Below are 19,573 nucleotides of genomic sequence, written 5' to 3' on the forward strand. Positions count from 1 at the left end.
CTTTAACTAGAGAGCGATAATACTGGTACTTTATTGATTCTTATTCGAGAGCAAATTTTTTCACTGTAATTACCAAATAACAAGATTAATCCCACAATATTTTTGTAATTTTATTCATGTGTAATTTATTCATGTAACCAAAGTAAACCAATCATAAAAATATCTTCAGAACTACTTTTACTAAAACTCTTTTTCACATTACTATTTTTTGTTTACAAACCTGGGCTGCAAGCATCTAAGTGTGCAATGGCCAATGATGCTGATGACGTTTAACTTTTTTTTTTGTGATAAAAAGTGCTACATACCTAAAGGGCAGTGGTTGTTAGGAAATTAATGGAATTCTGACGGCCAAATAATCTTCACATTTCTGCAACTGATTACTGAACATATTTTGCGTAACATGGTTATTATTAAGAGGGGAAATATCCAACATATGAAAACTATAACACAATGTAGTTGTGTTTTCACACTTTCGTCCTCTTTATAGCATGTTACATTACACGCTGCCATGCATGGTGCCTGTAGTCGTTTACATTCTCTGTTTTAATTAGTGTTGGGCCGATTCCTAAATTATACCGATTCCATTTTCGATTCTTAAATTAAAGAGTCGATTCTTCGAATCCGATTCCGATTCCTTAATTTTTATCTGACAATGTTCAACAGAGTAATATACAGAAGAAAAAAAAGGTTGTTTATGATTTTAAAAATGTAATTGCGTTGTGTTTCATTTTCTGTGCAGAAATTAACATTATATACAGTTTATATAATGTTAAAAAGTATATTCATTACCATCAAGTTACGCTACCTTGAATTTCTAGCACAATTTGGCCTTTTAACCTTGCATATAGTTAAACGAAAAACGTGTTCAAACACTGCCAATAATCAAAAATGTCATATGACATAAATTGTAAATAATGTTATAACTTAACCAACTTTAGATACCTTACATTAATTAATTGTAAAAAAAGAGGTTTGTACGGTTAGGTTAAGAATTTTATTTTCAAGCACAACTAAATAATGATCCAAATAAAATGACAATATAACCTCGTTTATACATATTTCAAGGGACCAGGGCAAAAAGAAAATAAAAAGAGGGAAATGTAAAAATAAAATTGTATTATCTCATTATGATGGAAATGACAAGAAACAAATATGCACCACACTAAAATAAAATGTCAGAGATGCTTACGTTTTAATATATTACCTAGAACTTAATTATCTCACTTCGTGAAAAGAATAAATCCATCCAGTCTTGCAGTTCTTCACAACCGTAAAGAGAAAATAAATTTTCAGTTCTTGAGTAAGAAAATTCTGTGCTTGTTTTAGCATCTCAAAATTTCCACATTTTATGATGAGATTTTCTTACACAAAATATTTAAACTCTTCAAATAATCGCGTGTTAACATTTAATTCATTTCAGAAATTTATCGGAAACAATTCTGTTAAACTAACACAACTACTTTCAAAAGATTGTTTATGTTTGGTAAAAAAAAAAAATTACGAACGTTTCAGCAGCAATGTTTGGAAATTCAGATTAGCCAACTGCCTTTCCAAAATATATCTAACATAAAACGAGCATCGCTGAACACGCACAAGAACGCCGATTTTCAGCAATTTGGTTATGTTGCTTTTAAACTTATTTTAATATGGCCACCACTGTATTCCACTGTGAATTAGGGTAAAATCTCATTCAAAAATTATTTCATTTTAATTCTTTAAATTTTTAAGTGCAGAGATGTGAAACATTATAATTTTCACGTTCACGTCACCAAAGATTTGGTTCATGGCCGTATGGTTTACCATGGCAGGTAGCACAAACAAAAAAAAAATTAGGTTGTTTACAATGGCAAATGTAGCTGCCATGATCAAATAGTTAACGTTTACATTATTTTATTTGCCGTTTACATTTACATAATTTTCTGTTAACATTTATGGTTTTGTCTAATTATTTTTGAAGGTTTACTATTAAATGCAGTGCTGCTGCAACGTAATTTCCGAAAAATGCTTTCGCTTAAAGCGGGAAAGTAGATACTGCATTTGTACTGTAAGGAAAATGGCGGTGCAAGTAAATAAATACGTTAATCACCGTAATTCGTAAATCAGTAACGTAAAAAAAAATTGTATTATGTAGTTTAAAAATTATATTTGCATGCATTTTAATATTTTCTTACATTGCGTAGGAGATGTATTTTGCAAACTTTAAAACAATGCAGGAATCGGTCATGGTCGATTCCAAAACCATTGTATTCTGAATCCCACGTTATACTGAAATCGGTGGAACCGACCGATTCTGGAATCGGAATCGACCCATCACTAGTTTTAATAAAATGTATAATAACGTGATACCTACCATAAATATATACTTAGATTTATTTCAGATTTTTTGAAGTGAAACTTCTTTGCTGAGGGGGCTACAATTTTTGAGCGTTACGAAGATTCCGAATGCACGAGGAGAATAGTAAAGTACGTGGTGGGGAACAGCGAGAGGAGGGGAATAGTTAGGTACGTGTTGGGAGAATTGGTAGAGAAGGTAGGGGAGAGGTATAATTGAAGCAGCATACTTGCACACTTGCATACTTTACACTTGCATACTAGCATACTTTCACACTTGCTTATTTGCGCAATAGCATAATCTAGCGCTCGCATACTCTCATATATATCTTTTGATCCGCACCCTCAGCCAAATAGAATTGTGTTTCCTACATCTAATAATGTAACAAGCAAGAAGTTTCACTTCCATCGTGCGTGGACTCACGCACACACATTTGAGGACACTGAGACGTCTCCTTGTGGAGAAACACTGGGCGAGTGGCACGGGCAGGCAACTCACGAGGTGCCAGAGCGCGGTCGCCAGGTAGCCGGCCGCCTCCACCAGGTCCACGGGCTTCAGGTCCGGCTTGTGCTCGGCCAGGTAGCGGTCCAGCGGCCCCAGCTGCAGGTACTCCATCACCATGGCGAAGGGGCTGGCCAGCGTCACCCCGAACAGCTTCACGATCGAGTTGGACTGCAGGAAGGCCCACCGCCCCGCCAGCTCCAGGAACTCCTGCGCATCGCGCCATGCGCCATGCATCCTTGCAGCTTCGGTAATACTTAAGACGTAAGATTTTATGGTCCTACCTTTTAGTCAAATTTCATTTTTAAAATGTAAGAAGTTGGTGTTATTGTGTTTATTTTAACAAATTCTGTTTTGTAAAACTTAATCCCCATACAAATGTAATGTCAACAAGCTGTATTTTTACAAAAAACCCTCATTTTAAATCAGTTTGTCTACAAGAGATACATTTAGAGCAATAATAAAAAAAATATGCAAGCATTAAAAGTTAAAAGTTGTGAGAAATGCTCTGTCAAACAAAATAAGAAAAAAAATAATTTCTCTGATCTATGCAATTTAATACAAACTTTGTATGGAAATTATGACATACCTTGAATTTCGATCATTAAAAGATTACTACTATTTGTTTTGATTAAATGCTGCTTAATTTCATGATTTCATTTGCATTTTGGTGATGCAAGGTGTATTAACTTGCATTTCAGTGTTACACGGTGTATTGACATGCTTTTCGGTGTTATTTCAGTTTTATCGCAAGTCACTAAATAATCTTATCCCTAGTGATACTCAATGATCACAAACTACTGTACTCAGTATATAGAGGTATGAAAATTCGTGATCACGATGAGCACAATTTGTTCTGTAGTATTAGGCCGATGAAATTTCCTGACATCTACCACTTGTCAGTGGTGTTGGTTGTACATGCATTAAAATGGCTTGCGGACACGGTCCAGCACCTTAAGTCTAAAATAACACAATTCTACATCACAAAGTCTGTACCACGAATCAACGGTCTCGCAAGACCTTTAACTATTATAGCAGTAATATGTTTGAGTAATTCCTACTTGATAACTACAGGACAACTTTACTCTATAGTTCATGAATTCTTAAAAATATAGTATACAATAGTGATGTGTCGGTTCTACTTTTATCCCGGTTCTCAGTTTGGTTCTGGTTCTTAAAAATTGGTTCCCAGTTCTCAGTTTTAGTTAACTTCCAAACAATTTCAAGTCACATCAAAGATACAGTCTGCTCTAATAAATGGTGTGTTTGTTTATAATAACTCATTAGCACCCCACTTAACTATAATTAGACCACAAACAAGCCACCTAGCCCCAAGTAGCACAGTTGTTTCTTGTGTAACTAGATGCAATTACAGTAGAATCTCATTACTAAGTACTTACAGGGACCTCAATTTTTTGTACTTAGTACTGAAAAATACATATATATCATCGTTACAAAGAGAAAAATCATAAAATAAATAAAAACTAGCATTATTATAAGATACAACATTATCATTTGGCGAACATCTGAAATCATTTTAAATGTTGGTGTTTCTGCATAACTTAAGTTTATTTATTTTTAAAAAAAAAATCTGTTATTTCAGTTTGTTTTTGAGTTTGAATGATGCTCTGTTGAACAAAATGTTCTATGTCATAGAAAGATTTTCTGATCTCTTCTGGAACCTTTTCGTGTTTACAGATGAATTTTTTCAGATTTTCTAAGCTCAGAATAGCTTCCGTACCTGTCACAGGCGGCTCCTCACAGTCAGAATCATCATCTGATCCAGCTTTTGATGATTGTGATCGAATGACTTCACTTCTAATGTCACTGTCAATCAACACTGGTGTTGTTTCTATTTCATAATTTTTGCCCAGTCTTTAACAATCGTGCTTACGGTCGCCGCCGCAATGCCATATGTCTTTGCAACTGCATCCTGCTTTTCCCTTTATTCAGTTCTCTGAGCATTTCCACTTTTTACTTAAGCGTGAATTGCTTTGGTTTCTTTTTATCTCCAGGATCACTCATATTTGTAGCATAAATACAATGAGGTGTCTACAAAACATAACGTGAAAATAAATTCAAAACAATAACAATCATGGCACAGACTGAAAAAATATATTAGCATGACACTTTCCTCTGAATTAATATACACTTTTCTCTCGAACTTCAGTGTTTCAATGTATCGAAAATTGTGTTGTGTTGTTCACGACGTATATTAAGTACGTTAATCTATGGTAGTACGCAAAAACATTAATTTTATTTTGACGTTTTAGAGGTTAGAAATTACATTACAGTGGTATGATTGATTTCTGTTTGTTTTATAACATTAATCATTTAGTTGGAATTTATTTACCAGTTTAAGTAAATTCTTGAGTAGCAATGCCACGCTAGTAGTGGATTTTAAACGATGTATTGAAAATTATGATACTTTGAAATGAAAATATTTTGCATTGAAAATATACAATTTTTGGTGGAGATTTAACAGGGTGGTCACTCAACCGGAATATTCGGGAAATCCGTGAAATAAACGTGAATTTTCGTGAGCACTGAGAATACCTTGAAAAAGCCAGGAATTTTCGTAGAGAGTCGGGAACATGTATGTGCGGGATTTTTCATCATGAAATGTATACGCATCAGCAGTAAATAACCTTAGCTTTCCAATACATTTGTTGTATAAACATTTAAAATAATAATTTTCTTTTTAAATGTAAGTTAAAATAACACATTATGATGGCGAGTAACCACAGTTTTCGATTGTCTATGTCTATTGTTAAAAAAAATGTGACGAGCCTGCTTGCGCAGCTACGCACGCGCACAGCGATCAATCGATATTTCTCCCAGCATGCATTCTAGCAGTCAAGTCACATGACTTAGACCTGTTTGCTTCCTCGTTCGCACGTGCGCTTCGCCATCTTTGTTGTACAGTTTTAGTGCTTGGACAAGGTTATACGATTTTCTACGCAAGTGAAGTGTGTTAGATGTTGGAATATTACGTTTAGAAGTCCATACGCGCAGCATTTGAGGTTTTATCAATTGAAGTATTTTTGTGCGTGGCTCAAGTCCGTCTTATGTTTACAGTAATCATTTAATATAAATCGCTGTATTTGAGTTTGATTTTGCATATATTTGTTTTATGATGAATATATTGTAACCTTGCAAGAACCCTGCCCTCCTAGCTAAATAATTTTCTTTTAAACTATTTTTATGCATGTAATTATTTCTTAAACAGTCTTTCTAATGATATTTTACCGTTTTTATGTATTTAAGGGTTGATATTTCACGTGCGATGTGTTTTAAGAATGTACCTTGTATTTTAACAGACATTTTAAATCATCAGTATTTTTTATGTAATTATTAACAAATAAGCCGCTGTACTGGATGTTTGCCCTGTTTTGGCCTACTTTTTCAGGTTTTTCTAAATAAGTTGAATCTTGTCAAGTAATTTGTGTTGTGGTTGCTGTTCTTAATTTTAATTAACGTGTTGCATAATTCTAGAACACGGGACGGTGTCTGGGGTGAGGTATTAAAAGAGAGAGGCATAAGAGGCCTGTAAGTGCGAGTGAGAACGAAACAGTGATTCCCCAGTACGAGAGAGACAAAAGCTGGGATTCACCACTGGTCATGGGAACTGCACATTTGAGGCCACACTGACTTTGTGTACTTACAGTAAAATATTACTGAAGGACGTTATTTTTCGTTAATTCTCATCGCACGAGCTGCGAGCATCTTTCGACAGGCAGATGTACGTGTTGAACGAGTGAGTAAAACATTGAAAGTGATTGGATTCGTCTGTGCATTCTATTTTGAAAAAATAAAACAAAAATTACAATCGGCATTGAACATCTTTTTATATTTTGTATATAACGAATCGTTATAATATCCTAAGTGAACAACAGAAAGAGTTTGATGTAACAAATATTTGTTTTATGATGTAAATATAACTTTTTTCTGTACAGTAAGGTTATGTGATCTGCAACAGTGTGTAATTAATATGCCGAAGTGTTCCGTTACCACGTACAGTGATAAGTACAAAGATGAATTTGGGACCCCAAGTGTAGTACAAATGCATTGTGCAAATTGTGTAATGGAAAAAACAATATTAGTAGTATGGGTAGAACCGCCCTTGTTAGTCATGCTAAAGGTTCAAAGCACACATTTGCGGCAACAAATAAGGCAAGATCTTTACCTATGGATGTGTTTGTTAAGAAAAAACGAGATTTAAAGCCTACATCTTTGGTTGTAGCACTTACACCAACTTTAGATTTGCCTTGCTCAAGCAGTGTAGTTCCGGCATTAAAAACTTTTCTTGTTAACGAAGAAACGTCCAAGGCAGAGATTTTATGGTGTTTAGCAAGTGTTATGTTTCTGCTAGCTTGCTAGCAGACAATATAAAAAAGTGAATTTAGGGAGCTATGCAAGTTACCATATCTGCTGGAATCTGTAAAATCGTACAGAAGAAATGATAAATTCTTGGTTAAATTTTGGATGCAAGTTGTTGATTTTGATAAGCTTTCACCAAATCTTACATTGTTGGTTAAAATGATGCTGATTATGTCCCGTGGAAATGCATAGGTGGAAAGGGGCTTTTCAGTAAACGCAGAATGCCTTGTTGAAAATCAACATTGAGAGAGTCTGATAGCATTAAGACAGGTGTATGATTCTGTATCAATTTTAGGGGCATAGGAAAAGTTCTAATTGATAAAAGTCCTATCCATTCGTGGCGGAATGCTCATGGAAAATATGTGGAACTCTCAGAAATTAAGCAAAAACAAAAGCATGAAGAGTCAGTTGCTATCCAAGAAAAGAAAAGGAAGGCCTTAGAAATTAAGGAATTGGAAGCCAAGAAGGCTAAACTGCTAGCAGATGCAGCAAAAGCAGCTTCATTAATTGAAGATGAGAGTTCAATGAAAAGAAAGTAACAAGTAAGTTGTCCATTTCCTGTTATCTTCTAAGTGTATATACCTAATTGTAATAATTCCTATGTAGTTCAATAATTTTACGGCATTAAAAATATCTTACAGCCATTGTTTGTTGTGATTTATAATTTTCAAGTTTGTTGCCATGCAATTTCAGTTAGTTGAGAAAACCTGGAATAAACCAGGAATTTCAAAATGTCAAATGGGTGGCCACCCTATTTAAAAAAAAAATGTTAAAGGAAAAAATAAGTTATAGTGAGGTACATTGTACTGGTATTCTAATGTATTTATATAAAAAAATTAATCCCTCTTAAATTCTACTTACAACAAAATATTATCAGAGAAGATAATTTCAATACTTATTTAATAAATATTTAATAAAAGCAAGTAGATATTTATATCCATTAAATAATGAAAGGATCCCTTGTCTTTCAAAACCCAACACCCAGAATACTGGAATTATTTATTATTGTCATTGGGTTGTTTGGCTTGAAAATCTGTGGTTGGAAAAAATTTGGTTGACTGGGGTGGAAGTGCTGAGGCAAGCGTGACCAGGAGTGTTAGAAGGGCATATGAAGGAAAAAAACTTCCTATTGGAGAAGAAGGTGGGAGTGATGAAAAAACTCAGCCAGTCAGCACTGGAGGAATGAGAGATGGTGATTTAAATTACCTACCAGTCTTGTGGCCTTGAAGGCTTTTAGAGTGAGGGCAAGTGGACAAACAAATAAATTTTTTGTTTTCAATGCTGAATAAGCACCGGGCTTCCAAGATAAGTGATTATCTTTTTTCTTCCTGCTTGAAGGCAGCTTCTGCCATACACCAGTGAAGGGAATTTAGTTTGATATAGTTTAAAAATGTGGATAATCTAACAGGTTTAATAACAATATAACACAGTGAACAAGTGATTTATATAATCTTTCAAATGCTACTTGTCTGAAACCAAAATAAACATACAATCTCTGCATCTCACTGCCGGTCCAGCAATAATCTACAGCCATGTACCATAATTTTGGGTGTACGACACAATAATTTGTAATGCTGAGTTCCATATAGTGTACCATATTATCTTAAGCAATTTACTACATATGGTTAAAAAAAACATTGTCATCATGCATTCACACCTATTTGTTTTATGATTAAAAAAAATTAATGACAAAAATTTGTGAACAGATACGAAAACTTGGGATTGAAATCATTTACAAATAAGTTTATGAGTGAATGCAAAGTCACAAAGCCTTTTAAAACATACACTAGAGTCCCGTTATAGCAAGGTGTCACGGTTCCGGGTTTGATCCTCGCTATAACCGTGTCTTCACTATAACCGAATTGGACAGATTTTGGCCCCCAAAAAATAAAAATTAACCAAAAATAGCATAAAAATTGTGTTTGAACCTGTATTATTGGAAAATAACAGGTTTTATTAACAAAATCTTAATTTCTGTGAGCAGATGTGTGAATTCTCTTTAAAACGATACCCCACAAGTACGGATGCAATCACCGATTCCGTCAAAATAACCAGAATACCCTACCACGCCACGTAAGTATAGCATCTCAGCCCGCGGCCGACGCAGCATTGTCCTGCTATCTATTGTCGACGCCGGCTGTCTGCTGGCGGCCATGTTGGTTCGGGATGTTGCTAACAGGTGGTGCTAGTGTAGCGCGACAATTTAATTCCTTACAAAAAAAGCAGGAGTGCGGCAACGCACGTACGCCTCAAACGAAATAGTTGCTGGAAAACTATACTTTTTTCATTTAAAGAAACATGTATATTTTTTTTGAAAATAAATTTGGGATTAAACTCAAACCATCAACACCCCCTTCCCGGACAGTTACCCCAACAACTGACCGAAACAAAACAAGAAAACTGTCCTAGCGATTTGGAAATAAATACGGTAGTGCCTACTATTTGTCAGATAGTAAAATAAATAACTTGACGTGTTTGTAAACGTGTCACGACAAATAATTCCAAACAAGTTTATAAATATTTGTGTATTATTAACGCGATCAATTAGCAACAAGTATAAAGACGGCTCTAACTTTTTTGCCCCAATATAGTTATAAACAATGTTATTATTCGTTAATGAAAATGTCCCAACAAATTAATTAAGAGCATTTATATTTTTTTTTAAAAAGTGCGCATTGTTATGTTTAATGGCGGGAAAAAATAGATTTTGTCTATTTTCTAAATAATAAGAAATGCGTACAAGTATATGTATATTCAAAGGCTTGGTTTATTCGAGTCGAGCATATCTTGGCCTTGAAGCCAAGCAGAAGTTTGATAAAAGAAAGAAAGGTAGAGATTCTATTTTTAAAGCCACGCACTTAGGTGGCGACTGCAAGGCTGAAGAATGTGACAGGTGTCAACGGCAAGATGTCTAGTGGCGAGCGAGAGGGGTGAAGATATAGCAGACAAAAAACCAAGGCGCGCCTCACGCGATCACGCCGTAAATTCCTCAAAAAGACCTCGTTATAGCCGTGTTCTCGCTATTACCGTGCTCGCTATAACGGGATTCTCCTGTATTTAACTTTCATTAAAACACATTTTCTACTGTTTTTTTGGTGATTTTTCGCAATGAGTTGCGATATTTCCAGGTCTCTAGTTATAAGTGATGTAAAGCTGCAAACATCATTATGACGGGAGTCTATTGTATTGTCACTGGGAAAGATTTAGCCGTTATGCTTTTCATGGTACCGGTACCGACATTATATTTACGGTTCTCAGTGCTAGTTAATTTGCTGAGAACCAGAGTAACCGAGAATCAAGAACCGGGACCAACCCATCATTAGTATACAGTGATAATGTGTATTCAAAATAAGGATGGACCAATGAAATCCTCAAATATCATGAAATCTTCAGTATTCTACAGATTTGTTATTAAAGGAAAAATATTTGAAAAAAAAATGAATACTGTAAATTGTATAATGTACAAAATTCACATTTACATACAAACCATGTATTAGAGGTGTATGTATACTGAAAAATGTTGAGAATAATGGCACTTCAGGACAGATATTGGATCAAAAACACTCACTTTCAGGTACTTGTCTCGATTTTCCTGCTTCAGAATCTTCATCGCCACTTCCACCTTCTTCCCTTTGGACACCTTCCACACGCTTCGGTACACCACCGTGATGCCTTCCTTGCCCTCCTTCTTCTGGCCTGTACCCACGCACACGTACACATACACACTACACAACTGATGGTGTGTCACTCCAATTTCACTCCAGTGCACGATCCCTGCACTCGTCATGTCACACAAGTCTTTTACGTAGCTGAAACAATAACACAGAACAGTATTTTGTTTTATCATTGTAAACATTAAACATAGTTCCTTTGCAATAGATGCTTATTGTGCATGTGTTAAACAATATCCTTTTTTTTTTTGAGGTTGGGATTATAGGACAACACTAGATTTTGATATTTTAAAATCAGCAAAAAAAAGTGTCTTTTTCAGAACAATACAGTACTATAAACTATGTCATGTAAGACTTTGTATGTCCCTTCATATGTGATCTATTTTTTAATGAAGACAAATTTTCAATATTAAACAATAAAAAAAAAGTTATGGCATAAAAACTGTTGGAATCAATATGGTATGTTTAAGTTCCTAATCTTAAAGCTTGAAAAGTCCCTAGTGTTGATTGAGAATCACCACAGGAATCATATTGAACCCAGTAACCAATTGGGTAGCTAATAAATAACATAAATCAGACAGACTGCAATCAGATAGACCAACTTAATGTGATAACTCATGAAAATCGGAATCCTCTAATCTGAAGCAGCTTAAAGGAACTTAAGAGGCTTAAAGGAACTTAAGAGGCTTAAATGCTTGGCATTCTTAACTATATATATATATATGTACTCATATTTATACAGTATTTTGTGTTCAATGTCAGATATTACTCTGAAATCACAAAATGCAATATATGTATAAGCATAAGCATCAACATTGAAATACAGTATGCTAATCTCTCATGCTTTATCTCAAGAGAGTTTCTTGAGGCTGAAATCACATGATACTTTTCAAGAACGTAGACAAATCACAGAGGCAAGACGTGTAGAGAATTCACCGGTGTGCTGCGTGTGTACTTTACCTTACGTAAAGCAGAGTATAGTTTAAAAATGCATTGAAATTCTGTCTTGACAGCATTATACAAATGTTGGTCCAATACAAGAAATTTCCTTTTTTTTTAGTTCCAATATACATGCAAGCATTCACATATCTACACACATTTACATGTTTATATATGTGTGCTGTGCATCCATGTTCATAATTTTCAGTTTGTATTAAGAGCAGCTATGAATCATAATTCTATCATGCCCGTCCCTGAATACATAAATAAACTAAATTTCATACAAAGTTTCAACATTCATTATCAAAACAAAATTTTCAATATATAAGCAAGCATAAAAATTAAATAGAAAAACAAGGAAATATTTTGACCTCAATACGATGATGTAAAAGTCTGATATTCTCAGAATGTCAAATGATTTAACCAAAACTCATTGCCATTGGCATAACAAATCAGTAAATGTTATAGAATTTCTTAGAATTATAACATGTGTAAGATATTGTAATGTTTGTTTTGTTTACACTCATTAAGATCTGGTCACCTGATAGGTAAACTTGGTTGCAAGCTATTATCCACTTGTCACAGACAGCTGCCCCTATACAGCCCACTAAGTTAAGGGATAATTAGAGACAAGATTACACGGTGAATTGTGACAAAAAAGAAGAAGGAAAAAAAAAAACCGAAAAGCATGTCACTACAAAATGCAAGTTATATCATGGAATTAGGCAGCATTTACCCAAAACTTAATTCAATCATAAAAAAGGTAATCTTTTAATGTTTAAAATTCAAGGATAGTTGTTATTTCCGGACAAACGTTTGTACCAAAGTACATAGATCAGAAAAATGAATTTAATTTGTTTTATTGTGCATCTCTTAGTGAATCATTTTTAAACCACAAATGTTCGCCAATTTATCTATTGTTCTGAATGTATAGGCTACATTTGAGACCAATCTATTAAAAATTATTTTATTGAAAAAATGCAACATATATATTAGAGTCATGAGAGTATAGGATTTTTAGGTCGAGTCGAGTTTGAGCGAGTATTCAAGAAATGTTTCGAGTTCGAGTTAAATTCGAGTCGAGTAGTAAAATCCATAAATATCCATTATTTATATATAACTGTCATGTTTAAAGACCAGCAAATATCAAGACCCTATACAAATATTGGGTGTGAGGATCCTCATTGCTGCAAGTATTTTCATGATCTTTAATAATTTTATTTCTTTTGAAAATGCAGAGTATTATTAAAATTAACTTGTTTACAAAAAGAAAGTATAAAGGCATGATTTAATCACCGACACCAAGCAAAATTTTATTCAAAACCATAGCATAAGTGCAAAAGTATTTGTCAACATTCTTACCAGTCACCACAGTAGAATCTCGTTATAAAGTACATCAATAAAGCCTCAACTTTTATATAGTAATGAAAGTACTTTATTCTGAAAGTTACCTTTAAAACGTAGTACTTTTGAATTTTTGAAAATAGAGTAGTAGGGGATCAAATGATACATTAGCTTGGAAGCAAATATTTGTAAAACAACAAAAATTAAAAAAAAATTACTGAACGTAATACAGTAGCCTAAATTCTAGGCCTACGTATACAAAATTTATATCTGTCGAACACAAAATGACAAATGTTTTAGACTATTTTGCAGATATGTACATTTATTGGGATAGAATTCCCTCGTCATATTCTAGGCGAAGTCTCTTGCGACCAGCAGATAAAGATGAATGTTCATACAGTTTAATAATTTTTTCGCGATCTTATGGTAAATATGTAGTTGGGCGGTATTTCCGGAAAAAATGTTAAAAATACGAAAATACTTTTATTCTATGCTCTTAAACTTTCTCTTTTCATTAAACCCGGCGGAGATAGGAAATTCCAAATACTTTAGGAGATATCACCGTTCTTATTTTGAAATACAAGACCTATGAATGTGTTCATTAATGGACTATAAAACAGCGAATTGCACAAAAACTATTTAATTTGGCGACCGATGTCGCCAGATAGCAAGAGTACCCGATAGCACCACTTACCACCATGCCTTTGTAGAACAACTGACTTCCGGAGGAAGCAGGGCAGCCAACTCACAGCAGCCAAGTAGCAGCGCCACTATCGCCAGCAGCGCGGCGCGCGAGATTCAAAACTCAAGTGTGTTGACCAATGCCAACAATGTTTATAATGTCCAAGGTCTATTTACACGGAAACTATACAATATACATAACATACCGCCCACCTTGAAATCACCGATTTCAACAGTCACAGGGGAGCGGGCATAATTTCACTGCTGGCCGTTTGACAGTGCCTGTGACAGTGCGTACAGTGGCCACTCGTGCCACGCCGTCCGTTCCATGATGAAGATCAACAATGCGCCCCAGCGGCCATTGCAGAGGTGGAAGCCTGTCTTCCTTGACCAGCACCATCTGGTTGGGGGCAAGACCTGACGCCCTTTTCTGCCATTTGCTACGTTGTTGCAGCGTGTGCAGGTAATCCCGATGCCAGCGATGCCAGAAATCTTGATGTAGTCGGGATACAAGCTGCCAGCGATGCAAACAGTTCATTTTTACCTGACGTAAATCTGGTTCGGGTATTGTCACTAACGGTTCCAGCGTCAGGAAATGGCCTGGGGTCAGAGGAGTGAAGTCCTTGGGATCCGCACTGAGGGGACACAACGGCCTTGAGTTCAACACTGCTTCAACCTGAGCCAATACTGTGTTTAACTCCTCGTACGTTAGTATCTGCTCTCCTATCACCCTCCTCAAATGGGACTTGAACGACTTGACACCCGCTTCCCATAAACCCCCAAAGTGAGGAGCAGCTGGCGGGTTGAAATGCCAAGTCACACCAAGATGTGCGAGCGATGAAGCCACTGTTGTTTGATGGGAAGACGACGTGAGGAGTTGTTGTAGTTCGGAGAGCTGATTTCGTGCCCCAACAAAGTTGGTGCCACAATCGCTGTAGATGTCCGAGGAACGTCCTCGACGTGCAATGAAACGTTTATAGGCAGCCAAAAACACATCTGTCGATAAGTCCGAGGCTAGCTCGATATGTACTGCCTTTGTTGCGCAACAGACAAACACGCATAGATATGCTTTCAGCACAGCAGCCTTGCGAAGACGGGCCATCTTAATCAAGAATGGACCAGCTTAATCAACCCCCGACCTTGAGAACGGTTTTACCTGCTGAACCCGCATAGCTGGAAGGTTTCCCATCAGCGGAGCAACTGATGATGGAGATGCACGAAAACAACGCACACAACGGTGCACAAGGTTGGTGATTGCACGCTTAATCCAGAACTTCTCCCTGAGAATGGCCTGGAGTGCTTGTATTCCCGGATGTTGATTAACTTCATGGTAATGACCTATGATCAGTCTTGTCAGGGGATTCGATTTAGGAAGAAGGGCTGGGTGCTTCTGCTCAAAGGGCAGATCCGAATGAGACAGTCTGCCGCCCACCCTAATCACTCCCTTGGAGTCAATGAACGGTAGCAATCTACGAAGTTGTGGGGAGGTGATTTGATCCTTCTTCAAGGCAATTAAATCACTTCGATAGCACATGGACTGAACATAACGTATCCAGAACTCTAGGGCAGTGTTTAGATCCTTCGATGACAGCTCTTCTATGGCCCGTCCTTCCAGTGGATGACGACAATTGTTGATAAATCTGAACAAGCAGGCAGTAACACGCAACAGCCTTGTCAACCGACTGAAACGTTCCAATAATGTGTCCAAGTCCCCAGGGGAGATAAAAGTTCCCAATGCCACTACCTTCCTTTCAAGCAGGATTACGTCAGAAGCCTTAATGCACGGAATACCTTCAGGCCACTGGTCCTCAGCCTTCTTCAGCCATGAAGGGCCAGACCACCACAGAGGATGAGATACAATTTGTGCTGGCAGAAGCCCACGGGATCCACAGTCTGCCGGGTTATGTTCCGAACGAACATGCTTCCACCATTCTGGACGAGTTAGCTCTTGAATGTGACTAACCCGGTTTGCCACAAAGGTCTTTAACTCATGTGGAGAAGAGTTTATCCAGGCAAGAGTTACCTGTGAATCAGTCCAGGCAGTAACCGAACTGAAGTGCAGTGTCGCTCCATAGGCATCAATGACATGGTGAAGCAGGCGAGCCAACAAAAGGGCCCCACATAGTTCTAAGCGAGGCAGCGACTGAACCTTGAGTGGCGCTACCTTCGACTTGGCAATCAGCAAGTGTACCAGAACTGTACCATCAGGGTTGTCAATGCGCAAGTACACAACTGCTGCGTAACCAATTTCGGAGCTGTCCGAAAATCCATGCAACTGGTAGGAACCTCCTGCCTGTCCTCGAATCAGTCGGGGAATGGTAACTGATGACAGTTGTGACAGCTGAGTGTTGAAGTTCTTCCAGTTGCTTAGGATGTCATCCGGTGGTTCAGTATCCCAGCCCAGGTTCCGTGCCCACAAGACTTGGATCAGGTGCTTTGCAAACATACTCAGTGGGGTGAGCCACCCAAGAGGATCAAAAATCCTAGCCAGATTTGACAGGATTGTCCTTTTTGTGGCATTGCCAGAACTAGGCTGTATCTTGTAGGAATATGTGTCCGACACAGGATTCCATTGCAGACCCAAGACCTTAATGACACAATCGTCTGAATCCAATGAAAATGGTTGTGGGATCTCAATATCCTCCACTGGCAACCAATCCAGAAGAGCTTGGTGGTTGCTCATAAATTTGCGCAGCTTGAAGCCTCCTTTTCCTAGGAGTGTTATAAGCTCCCTCTGAATGGCCCAGGCAGAATCAACCGAATTAGATCCAGTGACAACATCGTCAACGTAGACATCTGTAAGTAAGACCTGTGATGCAGTTGGGAAGTGCTCGGTTTCATCCTGTGCCAATTGTTGAAGTGTACGTAATGCGAGAAACGGTGCTGCAGAGACACCATAGGTTACAGTCTTGAGACGATAATCCTTCACAGGTTCAGCATCATTAAACCTCCAAACAATGCGCTGATAATCCTGATGACGAGTGTGTACACCTATCTGTCTGTACATCTGTTTGATGTCACCAGTGAAGACTACTACATGCAGACGAAAACTCAACAATAGGTCAACTATGTCCCGTTGAAGCCGGGTGCCAGTAAAGAGCGCATCGTTCAGCGAAACACCTGAAGAGCTCTTGGCGGATGCATCAAAAACCACCCTCAGTTTTGTAGTTGAACTTTCAGGTTTAACCACACAGTGATGGGGAATATAATACGACTCTGACGGAATCTGTGACTCTGTTACTTCTTCCATGTGACCACTAGCTACATAATCACTCATAAACTCTGAATACATGGCCTTCAATTTGGGATCAGACTTGAGACGATTTTCAAGACGAAGAAATCTGTTAAGAGCCTGCGGCCTTGACGCACCCAATTTCAGAAGAGGTTGCCGAAAGGGCAGTGATACACTGTAACGCCCATCTCCAGACCTCAGATGAGTTTTACTGAACCATTCCTCACATTTGACATCTTCAGGAGACTTGTGTGTTGTCGCAGGAAACTCCTCTAATTCCCAGAACCTTTTTACTACCTCATCCAAAGGAGGGTGTGAAGTGAGAAGAGAGATACACAAAGATGTTGCAGTCAATGATGGGACTTGTGTGTCCACCTGTCCCATCAGTATCCACCCAAGCACAGAGTCCAGAGCTACGGGAGAACCGTCAATTTTGGCCCCAGTAAGGAGTCTAGGAACTAACTCTGCACCAATTAACAGATCAACAGGACCAGGGGTGTCAAATGCAGGGTCGGCAAGTTTCAAATGTGCCACTGCACCACGGACCCTGGCGCTCAGCTTGGCACTTGGCAAATTGGAGGTGATTCTCGAAATTACAAATACATCTACTGCAAACTGGGGGCTCGTGCTACCAACTGGTGCCATAACAATGGAGGCGCATGACTTGGCCACATTCACTGAAGTGTTAGCTAAACCTTGTACTGGTAGATGAGATCTTCTACGAGTAAGCCTCAATCTTTGCAGACAGCTCTCTGTGACGAAGCTAGCTTGGCTGGCAGTATCCAACAGAGCCCTCACGACCATTGGAGTTCCACTTGAATCAAACACGTGTACCTGTGCTGTTGATAATAACACTGTTCTTGCTTCACTTGGTAGAGCGGCAGCAACTGCAACAGTTGCAGGGTTTGGATCAATGAGTGTGGTTGAAGCATCCTTGCCCGGACCAGGGTTGATGGCTGTCTGTTGCTCGAAGTGCAACAGAGAATGATGCCTGGATCCACAATAACGACACGATGATGATGAACAATCCTTGGATGCGTGAGATGGTGACAAGCAATTCAGGCATAATTTGTGCTCCTTAGCTATCTTATATCTGTCCTTGGGACTACTCTTGATGAATTTAGGGCACTTAAAAACAACATGGGTACTGTTACAAACGCAACATGATTGTGGAGAGCTGACCAAACTTTTCACAGATTGTCGAGCCTGTCTCCAGCTTGGCATTTGGTTCCTTGACTGTGTAGGTCCTGCACCTGGAACATGTGACCGAGAAGCTGTCACAGTTTCCTGGGCCCGACAATGGGTTTCGATAAAGGACAAAAGGTTTTTTACAGTTGGAAGGGCATCGGTTTGAGTAAGCTCCCACTGTGTTTGAAGGACAGAGTCTAACCGCTTGCACAAAATAGGGAGCAAAATCAAGTCCCATTGGTCTACAGGGACATCCAGTGCCCTAAGGGCCAAGAGGTTCTCGTTTACAATGGTTAACAAATTGCGCAGAGCCTTGGGTGAGTCAGACGCAGCCATTGGGGCCTTCAAGAGGGCCTCTACATGGACTGAGACAATTAGCCTCTTATTCTCGTAGCGGCCAACAAGAAGCTTCCACGCGACCTCGTAATTCGCTTCAGAGATCGGCAGAGATTGCACCATTCCAAGTGGTTCCCCATTAAGGGCGGTCTTGAGGTAGGCCAGTTTTTCCACTGATGATATATCAGCATTGTTGGCTACCAGGGTGATAAATAAATTAGAGAAATTAGCCCACTGCTGAGGGCTCCCATCAAACTTGGGAAGAGAGATTTTTGGAAGAGCCACACGAGATTTGCTCACCTGAGTAGTGGGTGTGCCTGGTGATACTACCTTGACCTCCTCAATGGCTTCCAATGTTGACATCACTTCGAAATATTTTTCTTCAAAGTCAGCCAAGCGTGCGGTGTGCGCCTCAGCATCGAATCCATCTTCGGTCGTTGCGGTTGTTTCAACGATGACGAAGTCCGTTTCGAACCTTTCTCGGACGCAGTGAAGGTCGCGCGCTGTGGCGCGAAACAAATTTATTTTTGAGCTATCACTGGGAACCATCTGCGCGAGATCAAAGGCTCGCTTAATACGACCTTCAGCAAGACGGATGCGCACCAGCGCCGACTGCCCTTCAGCCATGGTGATTGAATACCAAAGGGTTCAACGATCGTTTTCAAATGAAACGGAAGACATAACCTCAACCTAGAGGTTAGAGTCGTCGAACGAACTAGTTAAAACGTTTCAACCACAGCCGAGACACTGATCGCTGCTCCCGCCAACCAAATAACGAGCACTTCAGAGTCACACACTGTTAGTCAATGTGCGAGAATTCACTTCACACGAGGCTAACAACGCCGCGATAACACGAACGAAAATTACACAAAAAAACGAACGAAAATACCGGAACTAGATCCGGCCCGGAGGACCAAAAATGTTCATTAATGGACTATAAAACAGCGAATTGCACAAAAACTATTTAAT

General features: G+C 38.3%; 1 protein-coding gene across 2 annotated transcripts in view; it reads right to left on the reverse strand.

The window, feature by feature from the left end:
• The window catches only part of LOC134530888 (tyrosine-protein kinase hopscotch), a 121,389-nt gene that overhangs the window by 75,217 nt on the left and 26,599 nt on the right, over positions 1–19,573 (reverse strand). For both annotated transcript variants that reach the window (XM_063366167.1, XM_063366165.1), the window contains 2 exons: positions 10,782–10,909; positions 2,831–3,043 (listed from right to left, as the gene is read on the reverse strand). In XM_063366167.1, coding sequence (XP_063222237.1) covers positions 2,831–3,043; positions 10,782–10,909 — 341 coding nt within the window. The remainder of the gene's footprint in view (positions 1–2,830; positions 3,044–10,781; positions 10,910–19,573) is intronic.

Source organism: Bacillus rossius, chromosome 3 (genome assembly GCF_032445375.1).
Source record: "Bacillus rossius redtenbacheri isolate Brsri chromosome 3, Brsri_v3, whole genome shotgun sequence".
In the NCBI taxonomy this organism is placed as follows: Eukaryota; Metazoa; Arthropoda; class Insecta; order Phasmatodea; family Bacillidae; genus Bacillus; species Bacillus rossius.